Raw genomic sequence first — 26,148 nt, 5'->3', positions numbered from 1 at the left:
TCCTTTATTTTGACCTGGTGACCTAGTTTTTTACCCCAGATGATCCAATATCAAATTCGTCCAAGATTTTATTGAGATTAACATTCTGACCAAGTTTAATTAAGATTGGGCCAAAATTGTGACCTCTAGAGTATTAACAAGCTTTTCCTTTGATTTGACCTGGTGACCTAGTTTTTGACCCCAGATGACCCAATATCGAACTCATCCAAGATTTTATTGAGAGTAACATTCTGACAAAGTTTCATTACGATTGGATCAAAATTGTGACCTCTAGAGTGTTAACAAGCTTTTTCTTTGATCTGACCTGGTGACCTAGTTATTGACCCCAGATAACCCAATATCAATTTCATCTAGGATTTTATTAAGGGTAACATTCTGACCAAGTTTCATTAAGATTGGGCCAAAATTGTGACCTCTAGAATGTTAACAAGCTTTTCCTTTGATTTGACCTGGTGACCTAGTTTTTGACCCCAGATGATCCAATATCAAATTCGTCCAAGATTTTATTGAGATTAACATTCTGACTAAGTTTCATTAAGATTGGGCCAAAATTGTGACCTCTAGAGTGTTAACAAGCTTTTCCTTTGATTTGACCTGGTGACCTAGTTTTTGACCCCAGATGACCCAATATCAAACTCATCCAAGATTTTATTGAGAGTAACATTCTGACAAAGTTTCATTAAGGTTGGACCAAAATTGTGACCTCTAGAATGTTAACAAGCTTTTCCTTTGATTTGACCTGGTGACCTAGTTTTTGACCCCAGATGACCCAATATCAAACTCATCTAAGATTTTATTAAGGGTAACATTCTGACCAAGTTTCATTAAGATTGGGCCAAAATTGTGACCTCTAGAATGTAAACAAGCTTTTCCTTTGATTTGACCTGGTGGCCTAGTTTTTGACCTCAGATGACCCAATATCGAACTCTTCCAAGATTTTATTGAGGATAACATTCTGACCAAGTTTCATTAAGATTGGGCCAAAATTGTGACCTCTAGAGTGTTAACAGTCAAATTGTTGATGACGGACGGACGGACGAACGACGACGGACACAGGGCGATCACAAAAGCTCACCTTTGAACACTTCGAGCTCAGGTGAGCTAAAAATATTGAGGGTAAGATCTATATTTATACCAGACACAATCAGGTAAAGCTGAACATTCATTAGCAGCCACCTGTATGAAGCAGCCACCTGTTTTAAGGTACCTGATCCACAATTAGGTAACATTTCAATCCCTGGTGACCCCATGTCTTTTTTGGTATCATTTGAAAGTGTTGTGTCTGTTGAACAAGAATTAGTAAGTAAGATGACCATAAATAATATGCAAGAATCTTTACAGTCCAGGATTTTGACTCCTGGGTTTCTATCGAATTATCATTGAAGACATTAAAGTAAAACAAAATAAATTCTTTAACATATTTTTGTCATGTAATTTATATTTTCTTTTTCAATAGGCAATACACTTTCAAATGATACTAAAATTACATGAGCTTACCAGGCATCAATTTTTATATATTTCAAAAACAGTTACATAGAACTTGCTTATTTGTGGATCGGATACATTAAGCAGCCTATCACCTAACCTCCAAAGCTCATTACTTGTTCTATTTTCAACCTGTCTTAAGCAGTCACCTGCCTCAATTAGCCAGATTGTGTTGCTCCTTTGGCAGGTTACTTAACACACGTTTGACTGTATTTTTAGCAACTTTACATTGGGCCTCAGTAAAACAACTGCAGATAGATCTGTCATAATTTTCTTCTTTTACAAGATTCATGAAAATATGACCAAATTGTTGCAGTATAATAATAAAAAATAATAATAATGATAATTCAGCAAAATATTCTCATAATATTACTAGTATAACATTTTTTCCCCCTGAAAAACTAAACTGCTCACCTTAGTATAAAAATCAAAGTCCATGAAACTTCAAAGAGCTGACCACATTTGTTATTTGAAATTCAAACAATGACAAACCATTTAATTCTTTTAGAAAATTTCCTCGTGATTTTTTCACTTAAATATTTTCCTAAACAATTTTTTTGTTTTAGTTATTAAAAAATAAACAGACATTCTGAGGACATACACTGCACATGTATAAAAAGAAAACTATGTTAGTTCCATCTGCTAATCTACTTGCTGCTGAAAGTATAATTTGTGTGAATTAGGCTCAAGCTGTAAATAATTTTGCCATGTTACTATGTTTCTTTAAATTGCCTTTGAAATGACACTGACTGTGCATACTGCACTCAGTAATGAACTAGAAGATGCTTTTGTAGAAAAGCGCATGTCTCCCCCAATGCATAGTCATATAGGCAAGAAGTCGGGGGACAGGAGCAAAAGTCAAAGAGACACTGATAGTTGGCTGCAATAAGGATTATCTTCTTGGCATGCCCAGTCATCCCACTAAGTTTCATTTCAACATCCTGGGCCTAGTGGTTCTAAGGTTATGACCTTGAAACAGTTTTCCATGTTCCGGCCCCTGTGTCATTGACCTTTAACAGAGTGACCCCAAAAACGATAGGGGTCATCTACTCTGCATGACCAAGCATCCTATGAAGATTCAACATTCTGGGTGAAGTGGTTCTCAAGTTACTGACCAGAAACAGTTTTCCATGTTCAGGCTTCTGTGACCTTGACCTTTGGTCAAGTGAACCCAAAATCAATATGGATCATCTACTTTGCATGTCCAATAATCCTATGAAGTTTCAACATTCTGGGTCAAGTGGTTCTCAAGTTACTGACCGGAAAAGATTTTACATGATCAGGCCACTGTTACCTTGACCTTTAATAGAGTGACTCAAAATCAATAGGGGTTATCTACTCTATATGTCCAATCATCCTATGAAACTTCAACATTCTGGGTCAAGTGGTTCTCAAGTTACTGACCAGAAACAGTTTTCCAAGTTCTGGCCCCTCTGACCAGGACCTTTAATAGAGTGACCCCAAAATCAATTGGGGGCATCTACTCTGCATGTCCAATCATCCTATTAAGTTTTAACATTCTGGGTCAAATGATTCTCAAGTTATAGATCGGAAATGGCTTTCAATGTTCAGGCCCCTGTGAACTTGACCTTTAACAGAGTGACCCCAAAATCAATAGGGGTCATCTACTCTGAATGACCAATCCTCCTATGAAGTTCCAACATTCTGGGTCAAGTGGTTCTCAAGTTTTTGATCAAAAATGGTTTTCCATGTTCAGGCCCCTGTGATCTTGACCTTTGATGGAGTGATCCTTAAACAATAAGGGTCGTCTACTCCAGCAGCCCTACCATCCTATAAGGTTTGAAGGTTCTAGGTCAAATGGTTTTCCAGTAACTGATCAGAAATGAAGTGTGACAGACAGAAGGACGGACGGACAGGGTAAAAAACAATGACATAATAAAATATCTCTTAATCCAATAGAAAAGAGTTCTTTTTTTGAAAGGTACCTTTTGCACCAACCGCTTAAATAATTTACGAAAATAATCCATGTTGGTCCTAGTGAATTAATCTGTTTGCATGTACAGCTTCTGGGGAACAACTAAATCATTCAAGCACAGTGCATGAAAAGCAAGATCATTTACAGCTTTACCAGGAGAAACTGGATACATCTACACATGCAATAATCATGAACAATATCTATCTTACGTTATTGGGATTGGGGTTTGGGGGCATACTTTTTGGTAAAGCATAACCCCTGAGCGGAGCCTCATTGGTGGTAAGTAGATCATTCAGGCTGTGTACCCGCAATGCTAGCTCTAAATTCCGATCAACATTCTTTCTATCTACGACTGTCGGCTGTAAGTTTCATATTTGATCAAATCATAGAAATATTTTTCACAAGTTCTAAGGTGGAAATGCAGAAGGAAAATGCAATTTCAACTGCTTAATACTGTAAAAGCAGAAATTTTCACGAGGGTTTAAGTTTTGCAAAATTTGCAAGACGCTAAATTGAGAGAAAATTAATCCTCGCATAAAATAGTCACCATTAGAATAATTCAAATTCAGGTATGATACCATTTTTACAATTATGCGAATACGAAATATCGCGAACATACTCAAAAATAATTTCAATTTCACAAAATTTTGACCCAGCAAAAATATGTGCTTTTACCGTAGAAGACTGTTGTAATTTGGTCCTTAAGTTCTGTGACTAAAATACAGTTTTAAATTCAAACTTCAGTATACCGGTTATATATTTTGTTATATCATAAAAATATACTGATAAAATGGTAAATGATGGAATGCAAGGCATATGCAGCAACTAAATCAGCTAAAAACCCAACCTCCCAGTATCAAAACTGTTCAGTCACTTGGACTGATGTGTGTGGTAAAGACAAGGTTTATATACTTAGCACTGTATCAACAAGTTTTAAGGGGTAGGGTGAAGGTTTTGTAAAAACTGACTGACTGAGAAGTTGAGAATTGAAAATTAGCATTATCATTAAATAATAAATACACATGCTGCATTATGACACTTCCATAAAAAATACTCTTTGTGATACTAAATTACTGAGGTGTGTCTCATTGCACATAACATGTAACCCATTCTTGAAATTTCTGATTTTATGTACCAAGTTTTTCATGCTCTTTTTACATAGAATGTAAACAAAGAAACACTTCAGATTTATAGGTTATTATAGCTTTGTATCGGGAATTATGCACAAGTTTTGTGCTACTTTAGGAGCGCAATATTCTTCTGCTAAAGAACGAGTGCATATTTCCATATGCAAACATAATAACCATTTTATTACATACGTACACGTAAAAAATGTAATGTAAATATAATTAATTTCTTCAATTGCCTGAATAAGATTGACAATACTGAACTAAATAGAAGAATTAATGCAACGACACACATTAAATTACGTCAAGTGCCCGATATGAAATTCAGGCGTATGGAAAAATATTGACGTCTCCAGTACCACTGTAACTTAATGGGGAAAGGAAACGAATATGTAATAAAATTTTATTCCAACAAAAGAAAGCCTCAGCATATTGAATTAGATGATTGTTCAACCTATTACTATGACTGGCCATTCATTAAAAAATAATTCTAACAATGCAAATAAAATATTATAAGCATCAATTTCATTGAAATGTTAACCCAATCAAGTCACACCATTAGCTAGCTCAATTCTAAAATCATACCTCAAATAAATTAATCTTTTCACATGCATATGCATTCAAAATGAAAAGGAGATATACCTGTTTTTCAGGAGCAACACAGTTGAGGTTATCCAGGGGTTTAGGTGAGGGACATACATCTGCTTTACCATTCTGCTGTCTGAAATAAAATTTAATATACTGGTATTTAATAGATATATATACACCTGAATACTGTAAAATCATTAAATGATTTCACAGTGTAATCTGTCATAAGAAGCTTTTGTAAATCAATATATACTATAAAATAATGGCACAAGAATTCACAAAACAACAGACTCACCACTAACAACAAAGAGTACATTAAAAGCAAACTTTAACATCCACTGATGACAAGAAGATTTTCAAATGGCACAGAGTGGCCAAGGTATTTGTTAATTTAAGTATTCTCTTTGCCATAATTTTGATCTTGGGGAAACTCTACAGTTATATATATCTTGCAAGCGGAATTATCATCAGTTCTTCCGGGTACATTAATTTGACCTTGACATCTTTTGTAATTTAGTAAACATTATTGTTAATAGTTCTGTGTAAACTAAATTGTTTGGAAGTATAACTGCAATAAAACTGCTCTATAAAGAGTCAAGAGTCTAGAGAAAGTGAAAATCCAAACAGAGAAAAAGAGACTATATTCTAAATGTAGAATATACGCAGAAAGCAGAATTGAACCATAAATGTTGAATAAGGACTCTAGACAGCAACATAATTTTGTCATGAAAAGAGAATCATTAACTAATTAATTAATTGACTAAATAATTACCAATGTCTAATAGTGTCACTGATATTACTGTTTAAAATGTAGCCTCTGTCAAAGAAAAGGATCTGCAAAAATTATTCATTGTTCTAACATGCAATCTATCCATTTTATTTACTTCAGCTTAAGAAAAGCAAAAACAGAAAAGCTACATTCCACAGAGTTATCAATTATTTTGTACAGGGATTAGGAAAGACAAGAAAAACAAACAGGAGGGCCATGTTAGCCCGAAGTAGCTCACTGTCTACAGGAGGGACTGGCAGGTGTACCTACAAGAAGAGTGAAAGAAGTATAATCTATTCCAATATAAGTAATGGAGCTAAAAAGTGAAAGTAAAGAATTATGGCTAAATGAAATATTACCTCTGGTATCCAGCCTTTAATGCACTGTCATATCAAGGTATAATAGATTATAGTCTAAATATATGCATTCCATAGACGTATCATGATTTAATCCTTAGATACTAAAAGATTTACCTTTTTATTTAAAAGATATCAAATTAATCAATTCAAAAAGACAACCAACTGATCCGGTTATTAATAATTATGTTAGAATTGAGAACATGGTCTTCCGTACGTGAAGACGTGCAAAAATCTTACGTTTTCTAGTTTAACCTTTAGCCTGCTGGCTGATTTTGCCTTTGCAACCAGTGCAGACCAAGATCTTGGTCTGCACTGTTTGCTATTCAATCTGTAAATTTTCAGTGATCACCCCTTCAAATAATGAATGGTACTCCCCACATTGAAAGATAGACCAGTCCATTTAAGAAATTTAGCAGGGTAAAGGTTAAAACAAGAGGACCATGATGGTCCTGAATCGCTCACCTGTCCCCACATGACCCAGTTTTGTACCGAGTATGACGTCGTTTTTTCTATCATTTGACATAGTAACCTAGTTTTTGAGCTCATGTGACCCAGTTTTGAACTTGACCTAGATATCATCAAGATAAAAATTCTGACCAATTTTCATGAAGATCCATTGAAAAATATGGCCTCCAGAGAGGTCACAAGGTTTTTCTATTATTTGAGCTAATGACCTAGTTCTTTAAGGCCGGTGACCCAGTTCTGAACTTGACTAGATATCATCAAGGTGAACATTCTCACCAATTTTCATCAAGATCTTGTGAAAAATATGGCCTCTAGAGAGGTCACAAGGTTTTTCTATTTTTATACCTACTGACCTAGTTTTTGACCGCATGTGACCCAGTTTCGAACTTTATCTAGATATCATCAAGGTGAACATTCAGACCAATTTTCATGAAGATCCATTGAAAAGTATGACCTCTAGAGAGGTCACAAGGTTTTTCTATTTCTAGACCTACTGACCTAGCTTTTGACTGCAGTTGACCCAGTTTCGAACTTGACCTTGATATCATCAAAATGAACATTCAGACTAACTTTCATACAGATCCCATGAAAAATATGGCCTCTAGAGAGGTCACAAGGTTTTCTTTTATTTGACCTACTGACCTAGTTTTTGAAGGCACGTGACGCAGTTTTGAACTTGACCTAGATATCATCAAGGTGAACATTCTGACCAATTTTCATGAAGATCCATTGAAAAGTAAGGCCTCTAAAGAGGTCACAAGGTTTTTCTTTTTTTAGACCTACTGACCTAGTTTTTGACCGCAGTTGATTCAGTTTCGAACTTGACCTAGATATCATCAAGATGAACATTCAAACCAACTTTCATACAGATCGTATAAAAAAGCTGTAATACCCGGTAGTCTATAATTTATAGTATAAAGCATTGCAAACAGAATCTCAAAATTGTCCAGACTACTTAAAGAATAAATTCAAATATGTTAATAATAAACTCAGGTCATCACAGCAACAACTTCTTTATATTCCAAAGCCAAATTTAGAATTTTTCAGGAAATCATTAAATTATTCAGGACCGAAACTGTGGAATGACATTCCTTTACATGTAAGATCTTCTGCATCTAGTACAGAATTCAAAAGAAGATATATCCAATGGAAGTTTCCTGGTTGGACAAACTGACAATTAAAATATATTGTTTTTATTCTGTGCTATTGATTATGTAAAATCTATCTGTTTTGTTCTTTGTTCATGTTGTTAATATGTAAAATATATTATGTTATTATGTTTAGGTCCTTATGGAAATTTTTCTGTACTTCTGGTTTTGTAAAATGTATCTGTTTTGTTCTTTATTTATGTTGTCGTACCATGTTGTAAATATGTAAAATGTATCATGTTATTACGTTGAGGCCCATACGGAAGGTTGTTTCAGCAAGTATGCTGCCTCATTAAATAAAGTCTTTATTATTATTATTATTATTATTATCCCATGAAAAATATGGCCTCTAGAGAGGTCACAAGGTTTTTTAATTATTTGACCTACTGACCTAGTTTTTGAAGACACGTGACCCAGTTTCAAACGACCTAGATATCACCAAGGTGAACATTCTGATTAACTTTCATGAAGATCCATTGAAAAGTATGGCCTCTAGACAGGTCACAAGGTTTTTCTATTTTTAGACCTACTGACCTAGTTTTTGAAGGCACGTGACCCAGTTTCGAACTTGACCTAGATATCATCAAGATGAACATTCAGACCAACTTTCATAAAGATCCCATGAAAAATGTGACCTCTAGAGTGGTCACAAGCAAAAGTTTATGGACGGATGGACGGACGGATGACGGACGCTGCGCGATCACAAAAGCTCACCTTGTCACTTTGTGACATGTGAGCTAAAAAATCATATTAGAAATAAAAGAAGCAAGAGAACAGTCGCCACTGAAAAGTTAAGTGTAGTAACATCAGGAGTCCATGTTTGTGATTGATATTCTAACTAGTTTCATTGCTTGGTGAATACTAATTGGAACTGTTTCTAGCAGTAATAACCTAGACTGGATGTCAGTGAGGTGAATATTACAACTGTCATGAGCTCGGCTGGAAATAAGTTGTTTGGAAAGCATCCATGTCATTTAGGTTATTTTGTCACTTTCTCAGTTCAAATATTTGAGCAGCGCCATGAGAAAACCAACATAGTGGTTTTGCAACCAGCATGGATCCGTACAGTCTGGTCAGGATCCATGCTGTTTGCTTTCAAAGCCTATTACAATTAGAGAAACCATTAGCTAACAGCATGGATCCTGACCACACTGTGCGGATACGCAGGCTTGTCTGGATCCATGCTGGTCGCAAAGCCACTATGTTGGTTTTCATTTGGCGCAGCTCATTTTACAAAATAAGAAGCCTTGAACTTTGCAAATATGATTATACAAGTTGATAAGATATTTAGTTGGCTACAGATGGTAAAATTATTATTCCAATCACATCTAAAATAATTTAGTAAAGTTTGAAAACTTTTAGTATTTAAAAAACTGAAGAAGCTAAGATAAACAGAATCTTTGACAAACATTCCATTTCATTTTTTCTGTTTATATTAAAATATATTTTGATATTGTATTTTATATTAATGAATGTGCACTTGTCTAACTACTAGATATATAAGTACTGTATAAATAAAGTGTTACTTAGGTTTCTTACCGTTGGAGGCGCCATGCACTAGAAAACAATTTTACAATGTGAGAGAAAAATATCAGACTCTACAGTATTTTATCAATTCTAAAAAGCTTCAATTGAATTGAATAAACTGGTAAGCTACCATAATGATTTTGTAGTTAGAGGCACAAATCACATATTTATCACAGATTTTTTATGTATATATATGCAGTTTCACAATATTTTTCTATTTTGGGAAAATGATGGTCCTCAATACATCAAATTTTCTTGCATTTCACTGCTAAATGATACTTTTGGTCAGACTTCTGGCACTTTGTGGTGGAAGTTTATGTGGTAAGCCATTTTGATGTTGCTCATTGCAGAGCTGGAGTGGTCTTCTGCGCATGTCCAGAAGTGATTATCAATTGATGTGCAAATTACTGCGTGTCCACATGCATTTAGAGAATAATATGTATAATAAACTGATTAAAAGTTTGGGTTAGTATTATCATGGTTACAAAACATAAACATTTAAGATACTTTTCATTCAAATTGCTTGAATCTGGTATATACCGGAGTCTGTAATTTATACAGGCGCTCCAGGTCTGCATTGAGTCACAGCCAAGTTGTCTAGATCTTCGCATGGACTAGACATTAAAAAGTCAAGAAGTAGGTAAGAGAAAGAAAACAATGATTATTTAACAAACATAGATCAGTGGAAAGTCTTTAAACAAATAAGAGTGCAAAACATACCTACAACATATCAGATTTAAATACTTTAAGCTACTAAAGTAGAAGGAGCATATATCTCTACAATCAGATTTATGTATCAACATTTATTAACCTTAAGTCAATAATGAAAACATTCTTCAAAACTGGATTTGTTTAATTAACCCCCAACAGGTAGATTGAAAGTAAAACTGTATTTAGAAACGTTTGACAGTTGTATGCCTCAAAGTTATTTACATTTTCCTCTATTGAACTTATTGTAACAAATATCAAATCCAATTTGCTATATTAAACCCTGCAGACAGGGAAAGGTGTCTTTTTAAAGTTAGAAGAGCTCTATAAAGTCAGGCAATTTATGCCTGAAGTTTTAGATCACAGGAGGAAGTTAAACATTTCAAAATTTTTTTTGGGGGGGGGGGGAGTTGGATTCTTGAACTTTACCTCATCATCATCTACCTATATTCCAAGTTTCATGTCAATACTTGATAGCTTTTAAGTTTAATTCTCCAGACATGAAAAATGAAGGACAGATTTGACACATAAGCTCAACCTTTGAGCCTGCCCTTTGACCTACCAACATGATTCATACGCTCTCAAATCAATTTGTCACCATCTGCCTATATGCCAAGCTTGCAGCCAATACCTTGAATAGTTATGAATAATAAAATCTGTAAAAAGATCCTTTGGAAGCAAAGAATGCAACCAAGAAGAATAAAACAGACTTGCTTTGACCATGTTGATTAAGTCTGTTCATGAGAGGTAATGAAATATGCGACATCTCTCAGTTATGCTCAGGACGGGACATATGACCAATGGTTTTGACCAGCTCTTTTTGTAACCTTGATCGCTGACTTATTGACCCAGTTCATGCACTCTGCACATACTCTAATCCTTACCTACCTATATGTCAAGGTTGAATACAATACCTTGAATAGATATAAGGCTGTATTTGAGGGACACATTTGACCTATGAGCTCCATTTGTGACCTTGAACTTTCACATACCAACACAGTTTATGCGCTGTGCATATTGTCTAACACCACCTACCTATATGCCAAGTTTGAAATCAATACCTATATTGATTATTAAGTTACACAAAATATCACAGATGAACAGAATGCATGCCCCTCCATCACATAATAATTCTGTTGTTCTAGGACAGGCATATAAAAAATTCTGTGATTAGCATGTTGGAATATATGAAATTCAAAAAGTATTTTTCAAAAATTCTGAAAGTTACAAAAAATGCATCCCGTACACATAAAGAAAAACAAGCTATTAAACAAACTGCAACAGAATGGAAATTATTTGTGCACAATATACTTGAAGTTTGTACAAATCTAAACGATAAATCAAAATATTTCATGCAAAATGTTCATCACATAATACCTGAATTTTTGACATTAATGTCTATAAAATATCTGATCGTGCAAAAACATTTTTTTTTTACAATTCAATATTATATAGAAGGAGCATATCAATTTCATTTAATGCCTCCACATTATACCAATACTGAAAAAGTTCAATTAAAACTGGTAAATCTAGGATAAAGTTCTACAGCTCCTGTTACTGCATTATTTACACCATCTGGTTTCAAACATATAATTAATTTTTCAATTATTGGGGCTTTCACTTACCATAAAGGCCTGACAGACGTTCTAAAAGGTAAATTATCAAAGACGCTTGAAGTAACTATTGTATCTAACATTTCAGGTACATACGCCTTTACAACATTTTACCACCTGAACCAAGATTTCTATGTCATTATTTAGAAACTGCCATTAAGATAAATTTGATGTCTAACAGGCATTTGAAACGATCAGTTAAGTAGAAAATACCTACGTCAATCAATGCACATTAAAATTCATGATAAAATGCTCCTTATCTAAACCAAAGATTTTCCAATCAACTTCTTTTCTACTGATAGTAGATATACAACACCAAAGTCAATGAAATAAATATGGTAAAAATGTGATTGCAAAAACAGGGACAGTTCAGAAAAAACTACACAAAACAATGTTTAAAAATTTTATTAAATAATTTCTCAAAAAGAGCTTTGACAGAATTTTTAGAAAGAACAGAACAATAGCTTTCAGTATAATAATAACAGAATTTTTAGAAAGAACAGAACAATACTGTAGCTTTCAGTATAATAATAAACTATCAATAATTTTTATTTACAGAGGCTACACATTTGGGTTATTTGTCTTATTTATTATTTAGTATTTGGGTATTTGTCTGTTAACTGGATAAATACACAATGACTATGCACTCTTTGTGGGCAAATTATTACCTCCAACCCCCTACTACATTTCTATACTAAATCCTGTGCAAAGTTAATAGTAATACACACGCTATTTATTCAATTCAACATTTGTATTTGATCCAACAGTTCAAACCCCCTTCAAAGAGATTAATTTCATTCAATGACTTATTTAGTTCAGTTTATAAGATTTGATATTATAGTAAGCTATAATAAACTGTTTATGATTGACCAGATGCAGATCTAAGATAACCCAATTTATACTGCATTCCTTCAGTCTATTGTTTAAGTCTAAATATAAAGACTTACGGAGACAACATAGTCCGATGTTATAACAATTTTATTAAGTTAAAAGATACAATCATGGATGTGTCACATGTAATGGATAAGTGACATATATCCTCCACCCCTACCTTTCCCACCAACTCTTGAACACCCCCACTCCCACGACACACCCACCCAAAGACAGGCATTGTGTATATCATCAAAATGTGTTAAGACAAAGTGCCATGATTTCTAAAGGAAAACATTGACTGTTACAAACACATCTACATTCCATGAATTTCACTTTGATGAACAAACTGTTTCACATTATGGTTGCCACATTAAATATTTCATAGTTGTGTCTGTTTTAAAAAGGAGATATCATACAGCGGGAAATAATAAGAGTATGTAACTTTAATAGTACATTATTTACTGAAGATAGTAAAAATATCACTGCCTCATTGACACTTATTATTAGAATGCTAAGTCTTTTGTTTGAAAAGACAACATTCCACAACCTTTTACACAACATTATTGAGGGAACATTTAACTCTTTGAACTAATCAGACACTCTGGACACTCCCAACATGCATCAGTTGATGACATACTTTCAAAAATAATATTAAAGTGTATAAGGGATATTTCATAAGATCAGAGAGTAGAAAACGTGACAAAACAGAGTATTAATTAGTAGAAGATATCACATTAATTTTGAGAAATCATATCTATGTCATGCTAAGACAGTATCATGGAACATTGGAAAGAAATCTAATATGTATATTAAGCTTGAGGTCAAGAGTGTATAAATTCCATGATTAACCCTGAAATAAACAAAATGCCAGATCATGTTATCTGAAATTACCATTTAAATGCATTGTAAGGTCAACTAAATGCAGACATACAGATGGACAAAATTTTTGTCTTATGTTAATTAAGTCAAACAACATGCTGAAGCTTTCAAAATCCACTTGAACAAATGTAGCAGCTCCATATAAATTTCTCCTCATCTGTTCAATCTGACAAGCAAATCCTGGACAGTAATAAAGTTATTTACAAACTGTCTAAACTTTTATTTTATGTTAGTTTTTCACTTTAAAACATTATCTTATTCAAATACCCGCTATCTTTATATGTGCTTGTCTTTTGTTACCACCGTTTACACTTGTATACTGTTTCGAGGTCTGTGGGGGCCACTTATTGTAGGTAAACAGAAATAAAATGACACGTAGAAAGCTCTTGAAGATTAAAAATGGTTATATACTGTAGCAAAGTTTGATTGTGAAGATGATTATAAACTATTATGATTTTAAGAAAAAAAACTCAATCTTAATCAATGTAAAGCATGATCTAACACAGTTTTTCGTATATAATTTAAAACTTTTTTTTGTTAGGCTTAACATCGCACCAACACAATTATAGGTCGAGCGGGCACCTGGGTAGAACAACCCACCTTCTGTAAGCCATCTGGATGGCTTCTTTCCATGAAGAAAGAACTCTCTTGAAACTATACTATTAAGTTCGCATGTTGTAGTGAACAGTGTCATTTCATTAATATATTTCCTAGTATGTACGTGATGAGCGAAACTATACAAGACGATCTTTTTTTGTCCATAAACAAATAAAATATTGATGACTGCTCTAAGGTTTCCACCTCTCAAAGATAAAGATTGATTTCAGAGAAAAACAGATTATTTATCGCTTCAGTTTAAAATGCCAGGCTAATTGTGATTTGCAGAACCTTGTATTGATGCAGAAGCTATTCCGATACCAATAAACACCACAATGAGCCTTCAATGAACTAAATTGATTATTGGATACACTGGAAGATTGAACAGTCCTAGTGTAATTAACTGTGTGTTAGCAATTCACGGTTAATAAAATGGCCAGTTGATTTGTACAATTAGGTAAAATTAGTTGTGTCTATAGGACCTTTAGTTCAATATTAAATTGGTTGCAGAAATGAGACTTGAAATAATTCCACAAAAACCAAAAGCAGTGCATTGCATTAATGATTGTAAGGAAAAATTCAAAACTTACAAAATGAATGGTAAATTATTTTCAAAGCTTCATTTATTCAATACTTTAATACATGAAGCCTTCCTGTTTGATGAGCTGATTGAATCTGATTGCATTGCAAGTCTTTCTTGTTAATTTATTGCAAATATCTTATTTTTGTTTCTTTCTAACAAGTACAATTACACAGGAAAGCATAATTCATCACCTCAGACAAAAAATGCATATATTTTCTTCTTATATCAATTTTATGCACTGAGGTAATGATACACATACATTTTATGATTTTACATGTTCATACGGCATTAACATTTATAAGCTCCACTGTAAATACTTACATAGTTAGTGCTTGAACTGGATAGGCACGAGTATTAGGGTTGGCAGGCACAGTAATTTTGGTTGGTGTCTTCCCAGTGACAGTTCTACTCCGTGTTGATGAGGCAGAATTAGTTCTTCGGCTAGGAGTTCTGTAACGCAAATCCCCACATTCACTTGAATTATCAGAATCAGTGTGTCTGAGATCATAGCTCGTATGTGTTCGTGTAAATTGTCCTGGAATCACTTTATACTTTTGAGACTGACTAGATGAATCTGTACTATTTGTCTTGGCATTACAAGAACAGTTTGAAGATGGAGCAACTAATGTTCCAAGCTGCTCTTTCCTGTTAGTGTAAGATATGTTGGAATAATGATTACCATTACAGAATGAAGGCGGAGCAGAGTTGGCAAATCCAGACTGATGTAATTGCTGAACTGTCACTGAAGTCTGCTGTGGTGGCGCTGAATTCTGTTGTAAATGAAAATACTGTGTTAGTTAATTATTGTAAAGAGGAGAAGCATACCCCTGTAATTTTGGGGGAAAATAACTTGGGTGTCTGATCAAAGGGGAATGCATGTTCATTTAATAAAGCCAACTTTAAGGGATCTAAGCTGCATTATTCTTCTGTGAGACAAAACTTTCCAAGCTATTGAAGGAAAAAGTCCCTTTGGATATTTGTAATGGTTGGTAAATAGGTTAATCTATGAACCTAAGCAGGGTCTATACATATACTGAAAGCACTTATGTTTACTGTAAAGTACATTTTCATTATTAAATCATAATTATATTAAACTTCTCAATAGTTTTCAAGAAAATTTCATTTTCTTGCTTGTACACTTATACAGAATTAAGTACACTATAACTTTGCCACTTGATTTTTTCTTCAGACTTGTAACCCATGGTTAAATTCTCGAGATCAAATAAAGTGAATGATTTCATGTAAGAATAAATGGAGCCCTGAAATAAGAAACTAAATATACCACAGACCAAGTTATATGGTATTAAGTGCTAAGATTTTACATGTAGTTAACACTGCATTTGCATTTAATGCCAAAATTGTTTAAACTGTAATGTACAAATAACGTGTTTATGCAGAATTTAAGTTTAGCACTTTCACAGAAACATTTATTGCCAGGCAAAATTTTTTAACATCATGTGAAAAGAGCTTGACAATGTGATAGCACTGTCATGGAGTATACAAACCTGGCTGATTTGGAAACAGTTTCTTTAACATCCATAGGCTATATTACACACATTGATTTATATATAATTTCTAGTTTGAAAAATAACTACCTGGAATGCTGTTCTGCGCATTTCACCAAATTGATTTCCTGAAGGAAACCTATTAATATGACAGCCATGCTGATTTCTGTATTGCTCTATATATTTTCTAAATTCTGTATAATGTTTGAATACAAAACTATCATCCTTTTTCATCCGGTAATCCTTCCAAGGATGAATAAAATTATTAACTGGCTTTGGGTCATTCTTTGTTATCTCATTCCTACGTCCAACAAATCTGGCACTAGGAAACCATCCATTTATATCCTCAATTCTTGTGTCAGATTTTGATTTTCCAACTAACTTCATGTTACTCCAGGATTTAGACAATTTACTTTCATACCCCTCATTATCTGATTCTTCATCAACTTGCAATAATTTATTTTGCAATTGCCTGTCAAAATATAAATTAGATTCATGACTAGATTCATTTTTGTGATTATTTTCTTCACTATTCATACCAGTTTCATCTGCTAACACGGCCATTTACGCCCGTGATAAACCGTTATCAAACTGTCAATAATCCATGAATGAAACGTTCTGGTACTTCCATTTGTAAACAATTGGGTAGCGAAGTCTGGCTGTTCCATTCATAAAAAAAAAACTAGTAAAATTGGGTACCACAAAAAACACTACATGAACAATTTTTCTATTACACTAAACAAAGCATAGAAATACACTTTTTCTGAAGTGTATTAACGCGTGTATGGGGTTTGTGTCGGCAGGGTAAACAATGCGTTTTTACGACAATTTATGTGTGGAAAAGAAAAATCATGTACATCATAAATTAAGTTTTTATGAGCACGCAACCGAAAACATTAGCATTGAACATTAAATCTTTATATATAGAGAATTTAGAAAGTTATAATACGTTATTATAACAATAAAACTACGTTGCTTCGTTGTTTACGACATCAACAATTTGCCCGCTTTGTGGCTTCGAGCATGCGCACCTGTCAAAAAATTCCAAAATGGAGTGTAAACAAAAATTCTGACAGAAACATGAACACTTTCTTTGAATTTACCCATGTAAGTTCGGTTTGCAAAACAAACTCAGCCTAAGATTATTGAGTCTTTATTGAGATTAGGTGTTAGATTTAATACAGCCGAAATTTTGATCGTTGAACCCGATTAATTTTTGACAGTTTTGCAATTTCAGACTTGTTGTTGTCAATGTTGTCAAAACAGTTTCACATGATATGATAAAATATATTCAATTTGGTCTAATCAGTTTTTCGTTATTTATTATAGGAACAGGTATGATGCATGCACAATTTCATGTGTGTGTGTGTAGATCGTTTCCGCTTTTGTTGTAGCATTGACCACTATGTGCATTATCGTTGTCATCACAGGTTGCTTACACAATGTGCTTTTTGCACATTGCTTCTTTATTAATATGAAAATATTGTATTAAATTTGAGGGAAGTTGTTTCAATGTCATTTAATAAAATCTGCCTGATGATTCTATAAATGCTGCAAAAGCTTTGACAAGTTCTTCTTTTGCAGTGACTGTCACATCCTCTATTTCTCCTGCCAGTTTAGACATGGAAATGGTGCTGCAGTCTATGCTATTCCTGTACAGTATGTCCTCAACCATCCTTTCAAGTGTATCTCTTTGTGAAGAGAATCTTAAACATTTGAAAATGAAGTGATCAACTGTTTCTGGAATTTGGCATTGTTCACAATACTGGGATAACTCTTATCAATTTTAGACCAATGATTTCTTAATTTACTGTGACTACACAGCAGTTGGTTTATTATTGAAAAGTTCTTTCTGTCTTCTTCTCCTGTACAGATTCTTGATCCTGCCCTGCTGAAAATTTCTTGTATGGTGTCAGTTTTATCTGATAACGAGTATTTGTTGTTCCATTTTTTAACAGCCTTACTTTTCATAGCAGTCACAGCTTCTCTAGCATCTAACATCCCTGTCTCTTCTGTTTCTGCCATGCTCATTTCTGTTGCAGCCAATTTTGCTTGTTTGTCAGCCAGCTCATTACCAGTCGTGTCCAGGAATCCATTGAACCTCTGTATGATTTTGTCTCTCTTCAATTGCAGCTAAATATTTCTTGATGTTAGAGGTGGCCTCAATTTTATTGGTGGGGATTTCCTTGCAAAAAGCAGACATGATTGCAGCTTGGCAGTCTGTAAATATATGGATCCTTCTACCAGTGATTGTATTTATATCAGCCAGAAATTCCAGTGCTATCTCTATTCCCACTTTTTCCCCTGAGTAGTTGTTACTATATTTGCTTACTCCCCTGTTGAGCAGGATGGGTATAGAAGAGTAGCCTTCCAAGTAAACTGCAGCGCACGCTCCAGTGAGACCTGGGTTGCCAAGTGCTGAACCATCTGTAAATACTAAAACCGTGTTGTCATCACAAGAATCTATTATCTCTCTGATATTTTCTACTTGCATATCTTTGTCTACTTTGAAATTATCTGTATGCACATGTTCCCTCCTTCTTGACAAACCATAATGTTTTCTGCTATATTCAAATTCTCTTTCTATATTTTCAAGCTTCAAAGTGCCCCTCAGTTCATTAAATATTGTCATGAGCAGTTGGAAGGTAGTTGGTTTCCCTCTGTAACTATTAGTGTCAGATAGCCAATTGTTAAATTCCTCCTTTAAAGGGTCTGTCTCTCTCTTTTCTGCAATTCTGATGACCTCTTGTGCCTGTATCAATTTTATCTGCAGGTCCAATGGTATACAGTTTGTGAGGATCTCTAGTGCCTCTGTAATTTCATTTCACAGGGATCCTATTCCTTGGTAGATACATATATGGCCGAAAAACAGCACCTCAATCTGCACAAAGCTCTGTATTTGTTACCACACTATGTCTTTGGTAACTTTTGGTAACCCATATCTAGGTAGATATGGCATAAGTGTCGATTATCCCCACAACTTGCGTTTTCGATGGACCAATAATTTCGACGATGTTGGTGTTTCCGGTTAATTTGCTTATCCAGCGCATGTCAAGCGGTGATCACGTAGTATTTTGGTAGAATAAACAAAGTTCTACACGTGTCCTCATTTCATGACCTCATTTTATAAAAATTGAAAGTAATTTCAATAAATTAATATCAACATATCGTTGTTGTGAAATTGGTCCTTTTCGCGATTTACATACGTTTCATTTAATTAATCAGGTACTCTTCAAATGAATTGTTTACAACTATAGTTGCAAAACACCGAGGGTCTTTAACAGTTTATATAAAGAAAATGTAAGTTTGTTGTTTAATGTTTGAATATGATCAGAAATTAGTAATCTTACCTCGATGTAAATGACAAGGTCCAGAATAAGTATATACATATATGTCATCCTGGGTATATGAATACATGTCCTGGTACATTTTTATGCCCCCGGCATCTACTGATGCGGGAGGCATATAGTGATTGTCCTGTCCGTCCGTCCGTCGGTACGAGGTTAACCAAATGGGACCGTTTCGTCTAGCATCAATACCCCTTACTAGAATGACTTGATACTAATGCAGATGTAACCTGTGAACATTCCTCATCTTCAGACATCACCTAGCCTCAGTTTGACCTTGACCTCATTTTGGACTTAGGTTGCTTTATATGGGCCATCTCTTGGTTAACCAAATGGGACCATTTCGTCTAGCATCAATACTGCTTACAAGAATGACTTGATACTAATACAGGTGTAACCTGTGACCATTCCTCATCTTCAAACATAACCTGACCTCAGTTTGACCTTGATGTTGACCTCATTTTTGACTTACGTTGCTTTATATGGGCCATCTCTTGGTTAACCAAATGGGACCGTTTCATCTAGCATTAATACCGCTTACAAGAATGAATTGATACTAGTACAGATAAAACCTGTGACCATTCCTCATCTTCAAACATCACCTGACCTCAGTTTGACCTTGACCTCGTTTTGGACTTAGGTTGCTTTGTATCGACAAGGATGCCACCGGGGGCATCAAGCGTTTATTGAACGCAGCTCCTTGTTTTTCTGCAGTTATTGGTATTTTAAGTTAGTAATGATTCTTAATTGTCTTTCAATATGTTTTAATTTCAAGTCATTGTATATGTGATATTTGAAAGTTGTTTTAATTTGTGTTGTACCATTCCATGTGTTTTATATACTGAAATAAATAAATCAATCAATCAATCAATCAACCAGTAAGTGAACAATAAGGACCACAATTTGAATTTTTTATCTGCTTGATTTTAGTTGATTTATGTTTCAAGCAATTAATTACAAATATTTGGTTGAAACTAACAGAAGCAAGGCAGCTTAAGGAAGCAGACAGCTTGAGAAAAGTTATATATATTCCTTTTACAAAGTAACGCTCGGTACACGTGGCACTGTTTTATGCATCTTTTATTTAATCCCAAAACTGGTACTTCAGTGACACTCTCATTTCATCACTTAGAAGCATGGAAATAATTTAGAAGTTCATGTGCAGACACGGCCATCTTTGTTGTTGTTGGTCAGGTTTTTAAAAACCTATACCAAAGTCCATGCAGTAAAAATACCGCGATCTGATTTATATGACCCCCTTGCAGAATGAATTAAGAATTTTAAAGACATTCTTTGATATGTACTTACATTGCACATTGCACATGAATTCAGGCAGATATTGATAAAAAAATATCCCATATACATTGTTAAATGGGTGTTCCTTGATAAATGTCATGGTTGGGTGCAAAGGTCAACATGAGTTGCACCGAGCAGGGCCAATTTATGTCAGGTGCCAAAGTTTAACAATCAATGATATTCAATAAACAGAAGTTTGAATAGGACTTACTAATAACTCTCTGAAAATATATTAAATAGTTTTGAATATGGTTAAAAGTTTAAAACGTTGATAAAATGCAAAACAATATCTGTTTCACATGATGGGTGATGATTTGTACTACATTCAATGTACAGTATAGATTTTAAGCGTGATTGGCAGGAACCGTAGAATAAATAAGTCGTAAAGTGCAAGCAGGTGCTTTCAGCTAACTTCCGTTTTTATCCGAAATGAACTTGCAAAACTCAGATAATAACCACATGCAAAGAGAAGGTCTTGTATTGTTTTGTCGCTTGACAAGTAAGCAATTTAATAGTTCTCCTTGCCTATTTTTGGCAATCATTTGATTCCTTACGTTGTCTCACGGGGATATGTGAAATGGGTCAAAGCCTTGAAGTTCGAACAGGGTTTCGTCTGGGTCAGTTTCACTTTGCGCCAACAAATTTACAAATGACCTTGTTAGCTTCTTGGGCGAAAGTTTTTAATCCATGATATCAGTGTGAAAGAAAACTTGCGATAGTGTACAGCTTGATTTTTGAGCTCGCTATAACAGAGAAACTATTCTCAGCACTAAAGAAATGGAAAATTCGCTAGAATCTATTCACTTGAAGGAAGTTTATATTTAGTGTTCTGTGTAAAGACTTCACATTTACATCATAACATGTTCATTTAATAATTTCAGCACGTGTAGTAACCAAAGTAAGTTGAGCATCTTTTGAAGATGAAAAGTGGGATGCATGGATTTGGAATGCACTTCAGTTTTATTAACAGTCACATTTTTCTCTTGGTTCTCACATACAAAAATCTGCTAAACAGTCTTTTAAAATACATTAAAATTGTTGAAACTGAATGTTGGTGCACTAGTTTTGAATGTGACCCACAACTCAGACTGATTGTTTCTAAGGTCAAGGAAAAAGTATGTTAATGGAACAGATTCAGAATGGTTGCCTAGCAACTGTGGGAGAACTTAAATATCTGCATATAAATTTGATCTGTCATAAGATTACATTATATATGTCAAGATTAAAGATTTTGTAAACTGTGTTTTACAGCTTCAGAATTGAGCCATAGATTCGAAAACATTTTAACATGTTTAAGTGGCATAGATGTGAAAAATGTAAGACATGGTGTTTATTAGTGAAAGATATTTGATGCTGCATGTGAAAAAAAAACAGAAGTGGTTTTAAGCTAAATTTTATGTCTTTGATATTTTTCACAAATGAAAACTTTTTGATGTTTTTTCTTTACTGTGAAGTTGTATGTGTCATAGAAAAAAAAACTTATGATAATACATGCTAATCTTGAGACATACTGCCATTTGAATACTTTGAGACATACTGCCATTTGAATACTTTGAGACATACTGCCATTTGAATACATTGACTGCCATTTGAATACATGTTCTAACTCTGTGTTTCAGGTCTATGTGACATGAGGATGTTTATTGGTGTTACAGTAATCATGGATTCAGGATGGACATAGAACATGAAACTATTCACAACACGGGTAGTATAGTAAGCTTAACGCACAAGCCTCCACATAAAGGTAAATATTCAAAGTTAGAACACTAGCCTCCATGAAATGGTTGGTGTCAAGGGTTTTCCAAGGAAAGTTAAAATACATAACAAAGCCTCCATCTAATGGCGAATGTCTAATGTTAAAACTAAATATATCAAACTTGCTTATCTCATAATCCTGGCTATCTCGAAGACATCTCCAAGTCCCATCCCTAAAATATGTGCACAAATTATCATTTACATTTATACATGTGGATATGTATGTAATAAAAAGGTTATTAATCCCCCGCCGTGGCGGAGGGATTATAGGAATGGTCTGCGTCCGTCCTTCCGTCCATAACAAAATCGTGTCCGGTCCATATCTCCTAAACCCCTTGAAGGATTTTCATGAAACTTGGGTCAAATGATCACCTTATCAAGACGATGTGCAGAACCCATGAGTCAGCCTTGTCGGTTCAAGGTCAAGGTCACAACTCAAGGTCAAAGGTTTGAGCCTGCCATTTTGTGTCCGCTCTATACCTCCTAAACCCCTTGAAGGAATTTTATAAAACTTGGGTCAAATGATCACATCATCAAGATGATGTGCAGAACCCATGAGTCAGCCATGCCAGCTCAAGGTCAAGGTCACAACTCAAGGTCAAAGGTTTGAGCCTTCCATTTTGTGTCCGCTCTATATCTCTTAAACCCCTTGAAGGAATTTTATAAAACTTGGGTCAAATGATCACCTCATCAAGACGATGTGCAGAACCCATGAGTCAGTCATGCCGGCTCAAGGTCAAGGTCACAACTTAGGGTCAAAGGTTTGAGCCTTCCATTTTGTGTCCGCTCTATATCTCCTAAACCCCTTGAAGGATTTTCATCAAACTTGGGTCAAATGATCACCTCATCAAAGCAATGTGCAGAACTTATGAGTCAGCCATGTGGGCTCAAGGTCAAGGTCACAACTGAAGGTCAAAGGTTTGAGCCTTCCATTTCGTGTCTGCTCTATATCTCCTAAACCCCTTGAAGGAATTTTATAAAACTTGGGTCAAATGATTACCTCATCAAAACGATGTGCAGAAATTTTGAGTCAACCATGCCAGCTCAAGGTCAAGGTCACAACTAAGGGTCGAAGGTTTGAGCCTTCCATTTGGTGTCCACTCTGTATCTCCTTAACCCCTTCAAGGATTTTCATCAAACTTGGGTCAAATGATCACCTCATCAAGAACTCATGAGTCAGCCATGTCAACTTAAGGTCAAGGTCACAACTGAAGGTCAAAGGTTTCAGCTCTGTATCTCCTAAACCCCTTGAAGGATTTTCATGAAACTTTGGTCAAATGATCACCTCATCAAGACGTTGTGCAGAATTCATGAGTCGGCCATGTCAGTTCAAGGTCAAGGTCACAGCTAAAATCAAAGGTTTACCCTTTCACTATCCATAGCAGTGACGGGGGATTTAGCTGTCTTTCGGACTGCCTTGTTACCTTTGCATCAGGATTTATGCACTCGTTCTTAAGCGGAAGAATATCGGCTCCTAAAGTTGCACAGTATTTCTGCTGCAGAACTCCTGCATATTTCCCGATACAAAGCTAATAACCTATAATTATTGTATACACTTTTATGGCTATAACTGTATATATGAGTTCATGTGTACTATTGAAAGTATTGCTTTTCTAATAAGACAGCTGATTTTTCTGCCTTTAACATGAAATAAAAAGCATAATGTGCCTTGAGACGCAAGTTGTATAAACAACAGAAAAATGCCACAAACTATTTAAGTTATTATTTAAAATATCTGTATTCTTGTTTAAGGCCGGAAAAAGAAGAGTGCAGTTGCAAAATTAGCAGAGAAAAAACGTTTGGGATCTGAATGTGGAAGTGAATATGGATCTGTAGTGTCCCTACAGAAAGACGAAACTGAGAAAACAGACTCGAAGGATAACAGTGACCAGAAAGTACAGCAAAATGTTAAAAATAGTCTTACAGATATTGGCAAAGACAATACTGTAAACGATACCGACAAAGTTGCAGCTCTGAATGAAAAGAACAGGAATAATAGCAATGTAAAGTCTGCAGGAAAATCAGACAACCTGCTGGAAGAATTCGCTAATAAAGAGAAAAATACTCCTCCAAAACCTGTTCCAAGGAAACTGAATCGGAAAAAACTTGAAGATAACAACATAGGACTTGAAGGTGGAACTGTTGTTAGTATATATGATAAACGTGAACAAACACCTCCAAGGAAAGCAAAGCATGAATCTTCACCAGCAACCAGAAATAATGTTGATAAAGAAAAATCAAAGTTAAAGAAAGAATTATTTCCTAAAAGTACGGAAACAGAAAAATCAGATGGTACATTTTCTTTATTGGGTCCTGGAAAACCTAGGTCAGGATTAACTCCCTTAGGTGATTTACCTCCCTTAGATTGCGGTCCTCAAAAAATAGAAAATGTTCAGTTATCTCCCCCATTGCCTATGGACTTAGATCATGATTCTGACCATGAAGAGAATGAAAACAAACATAAAGATGATCTGTCAATAAGTAACAATGCCCCATCAGATGCAACAGTGCATAGATTTCGTGCTATGCGAATGACCCCTGATAGATCAAGATCAGAAGAGTCCTTAAAGAATGCTCAGTTTGCCCCTAAACCACCCTCTACTCCAAGATCTGCAAGAAAAACTCCACCGAAGGGAGAAAAGAGAAACAGGGAATCGAATTCTTCTGGTGAAGAAGCTGATATGGAGAAGAAGAAACAAAACTCAGATAGTGCTAAAATTAGTGAAAATATATTAAATACTAGTTTATCAAACTTACAGACTATTGAAAGTGATAAGATGGATATAGATATTGGTATGGATTTTGCTCATGAACCTGTTAGAAAAGGTTTGAGCATTCATCCAAATGTTAAGGAAGTAAAGGATTTTGATGATCATTCAAACATTAACCAGAATATGAATGATGACTCACCAGAAGTAGAACAAATAAGAGAAACATCTGATGTTACAGAAGCATTTCAAGTCCATGATACCAGTATAGCTGGAACAGATAATAAAGATAAGAGTGAATCACCACATGACAATGTGCCTTATGAGAAGGAGAGAAACGGTGGTAAAAAATCAGGCAAGAAAAGGATAATAAGAAAACCAAGAGTTAGTCCTAGTACAGACAGGAAAGTGTTAGCTCCCTTGGATGGTAGCGATGTACAAAGTCCAGGTAAAGGTTCCATAGACACCATAGGGTCAGCTTCGGATCTAAAAGCTATAAGTGAACAATACCAGGAGGTTCTTAAAAATGACAGTCCTCGTAGTGTTCATTCTGAAAAGGAATCTGTGATACCAGAACCAAAATTAAATAGTGGAAAATTGTCACCTATACAACCAAAATCATTGCCACCTCCTTTACCACATGATATGAAGTCAACGTCACTGAGGACAACATATAAAACTGATCCAAAATATTCCATGTCCAAATTCTTTGGGCGCTCCTTTTCTGGGTCAAATGCACAGGACAAGACTAAATTTGAGACAATGTCACACAGATCACTGTCAGCTACAACAACAATACATGCTGTACCAACTCGAGAAGCCAGAGATAGGTAAGCAAACTTTGTCATTGTCTACTGTAAGTTGTAACATCTTCAGTGGC

At 34.8% G+C, this 26,148-nt stretch overlaps 2 protein-coding genes across 9 annotated transcripts in view; one reads left to right on the top strand and one right to left on the bottom strand.

Moving 5' to 3' along the window:
* Positions 1–17,041, bottom strand: part of LOC123543471 (uncharacterized) — a 34,769-nt gene extending 17,728 nt beyond the window's left edge. For 2 of the 8 annotated variants that reach the window (XM_045329570.2, XM_045330044.2), the window contains exons 1-6: positions 16,253–17,041; positions 14,979–15,427; positions 9,417–9,434; positions 6,265–6,288; positions 5,191–5,269; positions 3,631–3,780 (exon numbers count right to left, since the gene is read on the bottom strand). In XM_045329570.2, the coding sequence (XP_045185505.2) occupies positions 3,631–3,780; positions 5,191–5,269; positions 6,265–6,288; positions 9,417–9,434; positions 14,979–15,427; positions 16,253–16,726 (1,194 nt within the window). In that variant the 5' untranslated portion in view covers positions 16,727–17,041. The remainder of the gene's footprint in view (positions 1–3,630; positions 3,781–5,190; positions 5,270–6,264; positions 6,289–9,416; positions 9,435–14,978; positions 15,428–16,252) is intronic. The other 6 variants (XM_045329808.2, XM_045329693.2, XM_045329634.2 and 3 more) reach the window with 6 other exon arrangements.
* A 136-nt stretch (positions 17,042–17,177) lies between these two features.
* The window catches only part of LOC123544077 (phosphatidylinositol polyphosphate 5-phosphatase type IV-like), a 30,036-nt gene continuing 21,065 nt past the window's right edge, over positions 17,178–26,148 (top strand). Inside the window, exons 1-3 of the mRNA XM_053524414.1 lie at positions 17,178–17,269; positions 22,425–22,549; positions 24,313–26,098. Of these exons, the coding sequence (XP_053380389.1) occupies positions 22,477–22,549; positions 24,313–26,098 (1,859 nt within the window). The 5' untranslated portion in view covers positions 17,178–17,269; positions 22,425–22,476. The remainder of the gene's footprint in view (positions 17,270–22,424; positions 22,550–24,312; positions 26,099–26,148) is intronic.

The sequence above is a fragment of the Mercenaria mercenaria genome, chromosome 15 (assembly GCF_021730395.1).
Source record: "Mercenaria mercenaria strain notata chromosome 15, MADL_Memer_1, whole genome shotgun sequence".
In the NCBI taxonomy this organism is placed as follows: Eukaryota; Metazoa; Mollusca; class Bivalvia; order Venerida; family Veneridae; genus Mercenaria; species Mercenaria mercenaria.
This window is presented reverse-complemented; position numbering and strand designations above follow the sequence as displayed.